This window comes from Ursus americanus, chromosome 2 (assembly GCF_024610735.1).
Source record: "Ursus americanus isolate L20-20 chromosome 2, mUrsAme1.1.p, whole genome shotgun sequence".
NCBI classification, from domain to species: Eukaryota; Metazoa; Chordata; class Mammalia; order Carnivora; family Ursidae; genus Ursus; species Ursus americanus.
In genome coordinates this window covers 42,587,033-42,599,885 of record NC_142128.1, presented here as the reverse complement: position 1 = coordinate 42,599,885, position 12,853 = coordinate 42,587,033, and the positions used below count along the sequence as shown (strand labels likewise).

General features: G+C 57.0%; 1 protein-coding gene across 1 annotated transcript; it reads right to left on the bottom strand.

The window, feature by feature from the left end:
- Nucleotides 1-7,665: 7,665 nt before the first annotated feature.
- Nucleotides 7,666-12,068, bottom strand: HAPLN2 (hyaluronan and proteoglycan link protein 2). The gene is made up of 5 exons (XM_045784249.2): nucleotides 11,921-12,068; nucleotides 11,363-11,716; nucleotides 11,091-11,207; nucleotides 10,782-10,964; nucleotides 7,666-10,516 (listed from the first exon to the last, which is right to left on the bottom strand). The coding sequence occupies exons 1-5, from the start codon at nucleotides 12,006-12,008 to the stop codon at nucleotides 10,236-10,238; spliced, it is 1,023 nt and encodes a 340-aa protein (XP_045640205.1). The 5' UTR covers nucleotides 12,009-12,068; the 3' UTR covers nucleotides 7,666-10,235.
- Between the last annotated feature and the right edge of the window lie 785 nt (nucleotides 12,069-12,853).

Here is a 12,853-nt window from a genome sequence, read left to right as displayed (position 1 = left end):
TGCTGGCTTCCAAAGGGCTTTGGAGAAGCTCACAAAAAACTCCGCCCCAAATCTTTGAGGATCTAAAGGTAGAACTCTGGCCCCTCCCCGGACACCCATCTACTGGAGAGACAGAGTGTGGAGACCTGGGGGTGGTGGGTGGTAGGGTCCTTTAGTAAACGAAATGACCCCTTCAGGGATGTGAGCCTGAAAGGACAGAACAAGGTGCCTGGCAAGTCTGGGGAAGGAGGGACCTCGGTTTACTCCTTTTGTTACGTAACTATTAACTCGATGTCCACTATGGACCAGACACTATTTTAGCACCAAGTCCTCCGGTGGAGAGGGGGATCTGGCCTTGGGGCAGATCTCAGCAGCATCTGATAGCCCCAGGACCTCCCTTTGCTCCCCTTAGACCTTGCAACCCAAGCTGAAAGAGATCCCGCCTCCCCCAGGACAGTCTCAGCATGGGTACCTGCCTCCAGCCTGCCCGCACCTGGGCTGGGATCAGCTCCGCCGGGGGCCTGAGCCCAGACAGGCAGCCAAGTGGCTGAAATTCAATCCTGGTGGTGGCTCGCATGCAACCACGGTCCTTGCCGAGGGAAACCTGGCTGTGATGGGGAAAGACGGAGAAAGTGACCTTCCTGGCCACCTTCACTCATGACTAGAAGTGTGGGCACACATTTTGGTGCCCTGGGCGAGTCCGACCTTGACCGAGGCCAGCAGCAGCTGGGGCTGGACCAGGGCTGGTACCAGACAGTCTGTTCCAAGAGGCAGCCCCCTGGTGGGAAACCAGACGCGGTGTGGGAACGGGGTATGACGCTGTGAAGACTGATGAGAGGCAGGACTCCGGAGGCGCGGGCCCTGAGGTCGGAGCCCTGGCTTGCCATCTGCAGCGGCCAAACCTTGCGAAGGGCTTCCTTTCTCTGAAATTGTTTCCTCTTCTGAACAACAGGCTGCCGAATATCTATGGTACTGGGTAAGGTCTAGCGTACCCAGCCCGTGGGCGAGCTCAGCAAAATCTAGTTCTTTTCCTTTGCTAGTCACACACACACACACACACACACACCCCAGTCTGCACAGATCTCCTGGCCGGGAGGCTGGTGGGCCACTCCCCCGTGGGTGAGATGGAGGGCTCATTATCTGAGAGAGGAGTCCTGCCCTGAGGATTTCCCGGGGAAGGCAACGAGTGCCTCCCCAAGACACGTGCGCCATTTCCAGCTCTGACGATTCATACGGCAGTCTAACTGGCACTTGCTGGTATCTTTACTTGCACCTGGTCCCTGGCCATGCGACACCCACCGCCACCCATTTCTATCCCTTCCTAAGAAGAGACAAGAACCAAGGCCTCGCTGAGGTCTCAGAAAGGGACGTTCAGGGACTGGCTGAAAGCAAACAGGATCAATGGAAGCAGGAAGAATTAATGTCGGATTTCAAGTAGAACTTCCGGCCCCAGTAACTGAAGGAGAAAGTCTCAGGGAGTCGTAGTATCTTCTGGACGAGGAGACAGACCCTGAGGTTAAGCGACGGTCTCAGGTCACACAGCATCCAGTTGGCTGGCCATGACCGAAAGCAAGTCTCCTGACGGACGGACGCCCAGGCCAGGGTGCCTGCCAGGGCCCCGACTGTCTCTCAGGGGACAGAAATGCTGGAGGCAGAGAGAGAAAAGGAGGGAGGGTGGGGGCAGCCCAGCTGGCTTGCCTCCCAACATCCTGGGCTGTGGGGAGTTTTCCAGTCTCTCTGGAGAGCAATCCATCTCCTCCCTCTCCCCTCCCCCACCAGCGCCCCCATCCAATGCTGAGGCCATGACCAAAGTTGGGGAAAGAGAACCACCCCCCCAAGGTCCTTGCGTCCCTGGCTTCCCCCACCTCCAGTATTAGTCCCTGGCCTTCCTCATTGGATTCCCAGCCACAGTGGCCACAGGGAGAGCCTGTCCTTCCGGCCCTTTGAGCACCTGTCCCCACTTTTCCAGACTTGGGGGTGGGGCCCAGGCAGCTCAGTTCGTCTCTGATAGGCACCTGGGTCCTCTGCCATGGGGACAGGGACGTGGGAGCGGGGCTGTATACACACGGCTCCAAACGCTGGCACAGCTGTGCTGGGAGAATGGTGGCTTTGATAACTTCTGAAAGGGGCCAGGAAGCACGGGACCCCGGCCCAGACGGGGGAGGGGCTAGCGATGTTCTGAGGGCTCCTGCAGCTGGAGGCGGAGGAGGGGGGGCGTGGGAGCTGGTGTGGTGAGGAGACAGAGGTGGGACCTATAGGCTGAACAGCATTTCGGGGAGCCCTGAGCAGGAGTGGACAGACCCTTGCTGCCAGGGCAGCAAAGTCCTGAGTTCAGAGGGGACCACCAGACTGTTCCCCAAAGAACAGCTGAAGGAACGGGAGGGCTCAACCCTGAGACCATCCCAATTTCCTTCTGGAGGAAGCCGTCCCATCTGCAGGCCCCTCGCAGCCCCTCTCCCTGCGGCCGGGCAGCGAAAGACCACTCACTTTTCTGTGGTGCTGGGGCAGGCGCTGTCTACGAGCCTCAGGTGCCTCATCCATAAAGTGGCAACAGCATCTTGTTTTCTGTCCGTTTGGGTTTTTTTTTTTAAGATTTTATTGATTTATTTGAGAGAGAGACAGAGATAGTGACTGAGAGCGCGAGTGGGGAGGAGAGGGAGAAGCAGGCTCCCCGCTGAGCAGGGAGCCCAATGCAGGACTCGATCCCAAGATCCTGGGATCATGACCTGAGCCGAAGGCAGACGCCTCACCGACTGAGCCAGCCAGGCGCCCCTTGTTTTCTGATTTTGACATTGGAACCACGTAAACATATTATATAATTGAAACATGAAACTGAATTCAGAATACTTAAATTAATTTTAGACTAAATTAATAAGCAGAACAGGGATACAATTCCTAAAAATCTAAAACAAGGTGAAATAAGTGCCCGTGATTGCACGTGAAGCTGGAGGCGAAGCCGCACGGAGGAATTTTCTTTCAAGCGATTACGAAACTCAGCATGTCGACTATTCATCCCTCAGAACGAAAAGAACCACAACGAAATCATAATGTCGACATCGGTATTGCAAAATGCGATAAAGGAAATAAGTAATTATGGGAACGGTGTTCGGAACGAAGAGTTTCAGTGTGAGAAAAGCAAAGTTAAGCCAAACTGCTAATCTCTCACGTGAACTGAAGATAACAGTGTGAACTCACGATTTGTATGTCTGCAGAAAAGGCTGAGAAGCAGTGACCCCCCGCCCCCAGTAACGCTGAGTGCTCCTGGGGTCCAGAAGTGTGGGCTTTCTGCTCCCAGGACCCGGGCCTCTTGGGAAACGCCCCAGTCAGGGGCTGCACAGCGTGTCACCTTGCGAATCAAGGAAGTTTTGAGACTCAGGTCAGTTTCATGTCCAGAGGACCCGGTAGCCACCTTGCGAAGACGCTCACTGGCCAGGATGACATGTCAGCATTAAAATGAATAATGACCGTAAGAGACTGAAGCACGTCAGATCTATAAAGTCCGAGAGTTCGTCATGATACTAATGAAGAAAATCCCTGGTCACCTTTGGACATTCATGGGGCGCCGACTCACAATTGTGAAAATTAAGAGGGTATATGGGACCCTGTGGGTGCCCACCTGTGTCCCCTTAGCAGCTACCTTAACAGGCCAGAGGCTGTTGACCGCCTGAGGACTTTCTCTGCTGGACAGGTGGACAGCAAGTCTGACGTGTGCGGGAGTTGATGGCCTGGAAACAGCCTCAGGCAGGGACAGAGGGGAAGCCGGTAGACCAGAGCCCCAGCCCCCCTCAGGTGGGAGCAGTGTGAGGCAAGCCCCCTGGTCTCCCCTCACTCCCAGCAGCTTCGAGCACCAGCTGGGCACAGCTGGGACCTGTCCCAGGTGTGTGGACTCTTTCCTCAATCATCGCTGGGATTCCTTCCCCGTCTCACTGTGCTATCGAGATCTGGGGATTCAGAGCCCCCAAGTCACACGCACGTGTGGTGGGCACAGCAGCAATCCCCAGTGGGACGATTGTGATCAGGTGTGGGTGTGCTCAGAGGGCTCAGTAAGCCATGAGAGCAGGAAGCCGTACTCCCGGGGGCCCTAGCTCTGTGGCACCCCTGCCTCGCTCTCAGCTCACCCCTAGCCTCTCGGGGTGCCTCTGTGATCAGGCTTCAGGGGAGGAAGAAGCCCAGGCCTGCTTCACGGACGGGGCACTCTGAGCTCCGATGCGAGCGGACCAGGGGCAGGTTTTGGGCAGCACGCTGGCCACCCTAGTTTGCAGGGGGAGAGGTAGGTAGGACTCTCGAGCTATGTCCCATGGCTTGTCTGCTCAGGCCAGGAAAGGTCATGACGGGAAGGTGGGAGACAAGGAAGTTAAGGGAGAGCAGTGGATGGCCTTGCAGGAGTGGGCACTGTTTCTAGGCAGTCCCATTCACAAGCATTCACAGCCAGGGGGACAGAAGAGCTCCAGGGGGTCACAGCCTTTGTCCTCCGCCCCGTGCCAGCACGTTCACGAGGTCCATGAATGGTGTGGTTATGGCCATGGATAGAAGTCGGCACGGCTCGCTCTCTCCAAGGCTAATCTAGCAACTGGATGCTCAGCTGTCAGCCCCACAGAGGGGGGCTGGGCCCTCACAGGGTCCCGTCCCTCAAGGAGATCAGCCCCTGGGAAGCACCGTGACTACCGTGTACCTCTTTCTATCTGGTTGGGGGAGCAATATCTCCTTCCTGGGCTTATGCACGTCCTGGATATGGATTTGCCTTCCCTGCCCAAGTGCCTTGGCCAGTACCAATATCCAAGGACATAAAAGAAATGGTTTATCCCTATGAGATCCCACATGGTATCACCTCTAACCAAGGGGATCCACTGGACACTGAAGGAAATGTGACAGTGGGCACAAGACCACGGCATCCATTGGCCCTGCCGGATACCACGTCACCTCGAAGCTGCCAGCCTGGGAGGACATTAGTATGGCCTCTTTACGGCACAACTAAATGCCAGCTGGGGGGAAACATCCTCTGGGATCGGGGTACTAGACTTCAAAATGCAGTCTACACTTTGAACCGTTGGCCATTGCATTGTGCTATAGCCGGATAGCTAGAAATCGTGGGTACGGGAGCCAAGGGATGGAAAGAGCAACGATCCTCTCACCGTCAGCCCCAGTGACCCGCTCAGGGAACTCGTGCTTCCTGTCCCTATCCATTTAGGTTCTGTAGGATTAGAAGCCCTAGTCCCTAGGGTGGGAGATGTGTCTGCCAGGGGTCACAGTAAGGGTACCACCAGACCTACGGTGCTAGCAGCCTCTGGTCCTTTTGTGCACCTCATGGCAATTCACCAGCAGGCAGAGAAAGGAACGACCCTGGCGAAGAGTTCTGTTCTCGATTAGCCCACGTCGGGGGGTAAGCGTGCGTGCAGGCGCGGCCGTGCTGGCCTGTCCAGGGCATGGGAAGGAAAGACCTTCGGGGGTGAAGGTCTGGGCTTTTCTATGGTGAGAGCCCCGCAGATGACAGGTGAACCGTGGAGGAAGGAGATGTGGAATACTGATATTGGTCACAGCCCAGCCGCCGCCCTGAAGCCTCAGTGACGGGACAGAGTGGACAGGGGGACATCTGGACCTGAGCAGTGCGGAGGGTGGACCGAGGCTGTAACCCGACCCTTCGGCACCCATCTCCACTGGCAGACGGTAACATCTGTGACTCCACCTGAGGGCTTTTTTCTGGCTGTGGGAGCCCGAGTGCGCTGAGCTAGCCAGAAAGGCTGATGGGTCAGTGCTCCCAGAGGCAGCCAGCCCTCAACTTTCAGACAGCAGGCTGACACATATGACCCTGCTGTCTTTGCCCGTAAGGTGGGGTTCTCTGAGACAGGCTTCACACCGCCTTCCAAGGCTCCCCGGCAGGATGGGGCTCATCTTTCCCCCCCGCTCTGCCTTACACCCTCCATTGGCTTCCTTTCCCCTCCTGCCTCGCTTCTCCAGACCCCCTCAGGAGCCTCTTAGCATGACCCCCCCAAATAAACTGCTCTCACCAAAAGCCTTGACTCACATCTGGTTTTCGGGAACCCCACTGTCTTAGTAGCTCAGGCTGCGGTAACAAGTTACCACGGACTGGATGGTTTAAACCACAAACATGTATTTCTCTCTGCACTGGAGGCCAGTCGACTGGTGTCTGGTGAGGGCTCGCTTCCTGCCCTGCAGGCGGCAGCCTTCTCATCAGAGTCGCACGTGGGGGAACATGGGGAGAGAAGAAAGCTCTCCAGAATCCCTTCTTATAAGGACACTAATGTCATCATGGGATTACCTCCCAAAGGCCCCATGTCCAAAACCATCACACTGGGTATTAGGGCTTTAACATATGGATTTGGGGGGATGCAAACATTCATTCCATAGGCACCTGTCTAAGACAAATGGGAGAGATTCAGACATTAATCCTAACTTTCCTGAATGGGTTCTAAGTCAGGGTGACAATCATCGATGAGGGACATTTTTCTTTATGGAAGAGTTCACAGCTAATAATGAAGGAAGGAGGAATGACAACATCAGAATGTCTCCATTTTGTGCTTCTAATGAAATAATGCATCTAGACAGTGAACACCAGTAGCCATTAGATAAAAAGGTGAGGGGTATACTGGGTCAGGCAGTGGCCACAAAAATATATGTCCACATCGTAATCCCTGAAACCCATGAATGTTAACTTGTTTGGAAAAAGGGTCTTCGTAGATGGAACTCATTACACAAATTTATTCCTGAAATTCAGTCAATGGTTTTGAGATGAGCTCATCCTGGATTAGCCAGTGGGGTGAATCCAATGACAAGCGTCCTCAGGAAAAACAGAAGAAGAGGAGACCCAGACACACGAAGAGGAGCAGGCAACGTGACCACAGACACAGAGATAGGCGCGGTGCAGCCAGAGACGCCAAGGAATGCGGCCTGCCACCAGAAGAAGCAAGAAAGAATTCTCCTCCGAGTCTGCAGAGGGAGGGCCACATTGCCAACACCCTGAGTTTGGACTTCCGGCCTCCAGGACAGTAGAATACATTTCTGCTGTCGGGAGCCATCACACGTCCATTGCAACAGCCACAGGCAACAGGCACAATGAGGAGCTCTGTACTGAATGGATCAGGCAGGATTTACTGGTCAGCCGTGCCATCCACACCCAGACGCCTCCCGATGTGATGAAAGAGGAAACAGACAGTCTTACTTATGTAATCCTCCTGCGAAAAAAGGGAACGTATGTTTAACCAAACTCCTAAACATAATGACAGGGGACAGAGGAACATGTGAAATGACACTACAAGGATACACTCAGCCCAATCTAGAATGTGGGAGACTCGACAGGAAAACAACCCTGTTTCCTAAACAAACAAAACGACATAGAAAACATGAAGGAAGAAGAAGTATTACAGTTTAAAAGATATTTTTTAAAGATTTTATTTATTAATTTGACAGAGAGAGAGAGAGCACAAGCAGGGGGAGCAGCAGAGGCAGAGAGAGAGGGAGAAGCAGGCTCCCCGTGGAGTAGGAAGCCCAACGCGGGACTTGATTCCAGGACCCTGGGATCATGACCTGAGCCAAAGGCAGACGTTCAACCGACTGAGCCACCCAGGTGCCCCTAAATGATATTTTTAAAAAATTAAGCAAGGGATGCCTGAGTGCCTCAGTTGTTGAGCGTCCAACTCTTGATTTTGGCTCCGGTCATGACCTCAGGATCCTGAGAAGGAGCCCTGCCTGGGGCTCTGAGCTAAGTAAGGAGTCTGCTTGAGATTCTCTCTCTGCCCCTCCCCCTGCTTGCCTGCGCTCACTCTCTCTCATTCTCTCTAAATGAATAAATAAAATCTTCAAAAAATAAATATTAACCAAGAAGAATTCATCAAATGCAGTGTATAGCCCTTGCTTGGATCCTGGTTTGGGCAAACCAACTATAAAATTATATTTTTTAGACATTCAAGGGAAATCAATCATGAAGTATGTATTAAATAATGCCAATGGGGGGGTGTGATAATGGAATTATGGTTATTTTTTTAAAGTCACTATATGTTAGAAATACATAGTGAGAATTAACAGGTGAAATAATAGGCTGTCTGAGATTTGCTTTAAATTACTCCAGCAGAAAGGAACACAAGTGAGGGAACTCATGAAACCAGAAGGGTGGGGTTTTGAAATGGTCAAGCTGGATGGTGAAGTGGTCTGCTATCCTATTCTCGCTCTTTTTGCATGTGTTTGCATATTCTCTGTAATAAAAAGAAATTGTAATAGCAATGTGGAGAGTAGTTGTAAAAAGTAGTGGGCATGTGTTTTCGTGGGTGAAAAAACGAAGCTTTGCAGCAAATGGAAAGTCCTGTGACCATTTCGCATCTGGTCTCTTGACAAAGTTGAGGGCATCGTAGGAAAGGAAAGCCATCTTCCTTCGGGGAAGCAGCTGGGCCCAGCTTCTTGGCTTTGCGGGGCTCTCACTCCATAACAGACCAGAACTTAGAAAACTCAGAAGGGCCGAGGGGGAGGAGGTGGCTGCCAGCATCTTCCAGAATCTAGGCTGCCGGCCCTGGTGCCTGTGGTGGCGCTGGGGCTGGTCCGGTACACACAGTTGCGGTTTTACGTCGGGGCCCGAGGAGGGTTGCTCTTTCCTGCCCCCTTGCGGAGGAGCGATGCAATGCAATTAGTTCTAGAAAACAGTTGTCAACAGGACAGGGGTCTCTCTGGGCGGCAGCTATTAGTTGCGGGTGTAAGACCTTCCAGAGCTCTGTCTACTTTTTCCTTCTGGTGGCGACTGGCAGCATTGGAGATGGTGACTGCTCTATCAGCCTGGATCCCTGAATAACTAAGATGAGAAGGACCCCCACAAGGCGCAGGTAGCGTAAGGGAGAAATAATCTTGTTTTAAGCCACTGCTGTTTGGAGGCTGTCCGTCACCCCAGCACGGCTGAGCGTATCCTGATGGACACAGCGCCGCACGGCAACCAATCCCACAGGCTACCTGGGAAGAACCGGGATAATCATTATTGTCGACGTTCTGTTTCCGTTAGTGTTATCATAATAATCATCCGTTATTACAGGTACCATTCACCCAGCGCCTTTATCGTGCGCCAGGCAGTGGCACCCCGCACGCTCGTCTCCGCTACCCCTCCGAGCAAACTCCGGAGGCAGATACTCGCATCCCACAGCCAAGGAGAGGAAAGCCGAGCTTAGCAGCTCCCACACGACTCCACTGGCGGTGTGGGAGTTCCTGAAGATGCCGTTGGTTCCTTTCCATACGACCCCACGGATGAATTCTCTATAGTAATTACCGCAAGAACCCTCGTGGAAAGCAATGTCACGACAGGTATCCAGCACCCCTAGAAAGCTCGTGCCCTTTGCTCCAGTGATCGTTCACTAGCCCAGGCTTGTTGTGGAGCGGTTACATTGCTTGAACAGTAAAATGAATAAACAAACTACGTAATTAGTTAAAATAATATATATAGTAAAGGAAAACGAACTAATGACATTTGAGCTTGTCTCTTGAGTTGCTGGACTGTTTCCTTTAGCCAGATGTTCATGCGCCCCGTCCAGTCCCCCTTTCGCCTCGGGGCTGGCGAGCGCAGGTCAGGTGCCAGCCCCGCGGTGGGCTCCGTGGCCGGGCTGGCCGCCTCCTCCTTGCGCAGGGTCAGTGTGCCGTCAGCTGAACAGGGGTTTGAGTTTCCTATACAGGACAGGAGACTGGCAGGATACAAACACACTCTGAAGTGTGTTTAGGCCCATCTTTGTTGGTTCTGTTGTGCCCCACGGGTAAGCCTGCGGGTGTCGAGCGCTCCGGGCGACAGGAACCACAGTCTCAGGTGGGTGCGTGGCGCCCCCGCGTGGATTCCGGCGCAATAGCACCCGCGTTCTCCCGCGTCCACCCGGGGCTAGGCCGCCCGCGGTGCCTGCAGTCTCCCCTCTGCCTGTGGGGTCCCCTCCCCGCAATCCCCACCGTCCGGCAGGCTCGCCCCCCAAGGCAGGAGCCACACCTCTGACCGTCTCCCTAGGCGCAAGGTCGGCCGGCTGGGCCGGAGACACCCCCGCCCGACGCCTCGACGCCAAAAGTCCTCAGGTTACTGGGCTGCTAGGCACAGAAGTCGGTTAATGCCCCGGGCGCCCACCCGCCCTCAGCAGCGGCCGCGGGAGCACGCGAACGGCCGCCGGCCTGGGCACATCCGCGCGTCCGAGGTCCCGCCCGGCGCCGCCACCTCCCCTCCCACGCCCGGCCCGCCGGGACCCCAGGACCCCGGGCGGTGGCGGGCAGCGGGAAAGGCACGGTGGCAGGCCCTACTCCGAGTAGCAGTAGGTCCCGAAGGCCGCCTGCTGGGCTCGCGGGAAGCCGAAGCTGCGCACGCCTGGGTCGGGGAGGCCCCCGCAGCGCGGCCGCGGCGACGTGATGGGGAAGCGCACGCTGCCGTCCGCCAGCCAGCCGCCGTCGCACTGGTCCAGCCCCGAGAACTTCCAAGCGGCGTAGAGGTGCCCGACCTTGGCCACGGTGGCCCCGCGCCGCCGGCACGCCGCGTGCGCTTCAGACAGCGTCAGCCGCCCGGGCACGAAGAACACGTGGCCTGCGAAGAGGCTCGCGTCACCACCCGCCAGGCCGAAGGCTCCCCGGGACCGAGGCAGGCGTACGGGGGTCAGGGTGAGGGGAGCCTGGCAGGCGCGGTGACTGAGGGCACCACGCGCCGTCTCGACCGCGAGGCCGGGACCCCTCCGGCCGCGCGCATCTCGCTCCGTGCCCGGTTCTCCAGATCCGCCCCACGTCCCAGTACGAGCCGCAGGCGCGGGCTCTCATCCCCGCCCCGCCGCCCGCCTGCCACCCCGCGCCCTCACCTGCGGTCATCGAAGTGAAGCAGAAGGCATCATAGCGGTCGCGCTTCCGGTCGCGGGGCCCGTAGCTGCGGATCCCCGGCCGCCCCGGGCCGCCGCACGGGGCGCGCGCCGTGAGCACCGGGTAGCGCACGGAGCCCTCGAGCAGCCAGCCCGCGTTGCACCAGTCCAGGCCCTCGGTCCACGCTGGCCGGCAGGGGGACACAGGGTCGGGGGTTAGAGGGGTCCCCGCAGGAGCCTGACCCGAGCTCGCCCCCGCGGGGCCGGGTTCATCCCGGAGAGGCCTGGGCCGTGCCCGGGCCGGTCACTCACCCTGGTACAGCTGGGCGTAAGTGGCCAGACGCCCGTCCTGCTCCTCGCACGCTTGTTTCGCCTCGTAGTAATTGAACTGGTACCGGCCCCGGCTGGGCTGGTACGGAAACACCACACCTGCCGGGAGGCGGATATCCATCCTGGAGAGGGCCGGCTGACCGGGCAGAGGGCTGGGGGACCCCAGCGGCGAGCGGGGGGAGCCCTGGGAGACTCGAGCTGGGGCGGCCAAAGCCCCGCAGGAGAGGAGGGGTCCGGGAACCCAAGGGTCTCACCCTCCAGGCGCAGGGTCAGCGCCACGCTCTCATCCTCGATGCCGTTGATGAGCTCACAGCGGTACCTGCCCTCATCCTCCAGGCGCACGCCCTCGATGACCAGGGACGCGTCCAGCCGATGCCCCCTCCGCATCCTGGCGCGCCCCCCCAGGGGCCCGTAGCCCCGGGCTTGCAGGCCGTTGGTGATGAGGATCAGCGTTTCCCGGAGCTCCCCGGGCTCCACTTTGCTCCAGCGAACCTTGTAGCTGGGAGGCGGGGCGCCCAGGACGCAGGGCAGCGTGGCCGTGGCCCCACGACGAGAGTGAATGACCTCGTGGATGGGAGGCAGGAGGTAGTGGGGGCCGGGGTGGGTTGCTGAGCAGAGGGGGCCACAGTGGCAGGAACCCCCTGACCTTCACTGCAAGTGCCCATCCAGACTCCCCCAACCCTCTCCTCCTTTGCGCACTCAACAATGGCCCTCCCTGAGCACCTCCAACAGTTGCCCCATCCACTTTCCCCACACCTGGAGCCTCTCCCCCCCCCCTGTTCCCCCAATTCTGGGTGGGGCTGAGGTCTTACCTGGGTCCCCCAGGGCTTTGTGAAAGATGGCGAAGGCCCAAGGGAGAAGGAAGTGGCAGAGTGTTGGGAGACTGAGCAGGCCTGGCATAATGGCCAGTCAACCCAGCGCCGTCTGCAGGGCACAAAGAACAGGCATTTCTTGGGACTAGGAATGGGGGGAGGGAGCAGGGTTGGAGATGAACTCCCCTCCTTCAGGGATCCCTCAAAGGGGACTGTCCAGCTGGAGAGTATGCGGGCAGAGCAGGGGGCTGAAGGGGGGCAAAAGGAAAGTGGTGGGGGAAGGGGCAGTAACAAACTCCCTTCCCCCAGGCCTCCTGGGTCGTCCCTCTTCCACCCCTCCCTTCAGGTCCAGAGCTGGCCGGCCTCCCCTCCCCTTCCCATCACAGAGTCCTGCCACTCGGATGGCCCCTGCAGTCTCTCTCATCTCCCAGCACCGTCCTCCAGGGGAGCCAGAACAGATGCGATCTTGTCACTCTCCTGCTTAACGCACTGGCTCCCTTTGCCCTGAGGATAAAGTCTGGTCTCCTAACCACAGCTTCCAGGGCCCTCTGGGATCCTGCCTCTCCCTGTGCCTTCCACATCGCCCCCACCTGCTGTGCCCTCAGCACTATGTCCCAGACACGTTGCGCTTCTGGCTCCAAAGGAGTCCAAATTCACTCTCACCTCCTTCTCCCAGGCATCACTGTGGGCCTCACCTCCTCTGGGAAAGCCTTCCTCTGCCCTGGCTGGCCGCACTGTAGTGCACGCTGACCTGCTCTTCTGGGCCCCCTGCTGCACCGGTCTGGGCACTCGTTCTTGGAAGCACTTTTATTAGCAGCTGAACTAGGAGTGTGGATTTGAAAGTAATACCCATGCATGTGTCGACTGTATCAGGGGGTTCCCGGTGATTATACAGTCATAGAATAATTCCAAACACAGCTGTCTATTTCAGTA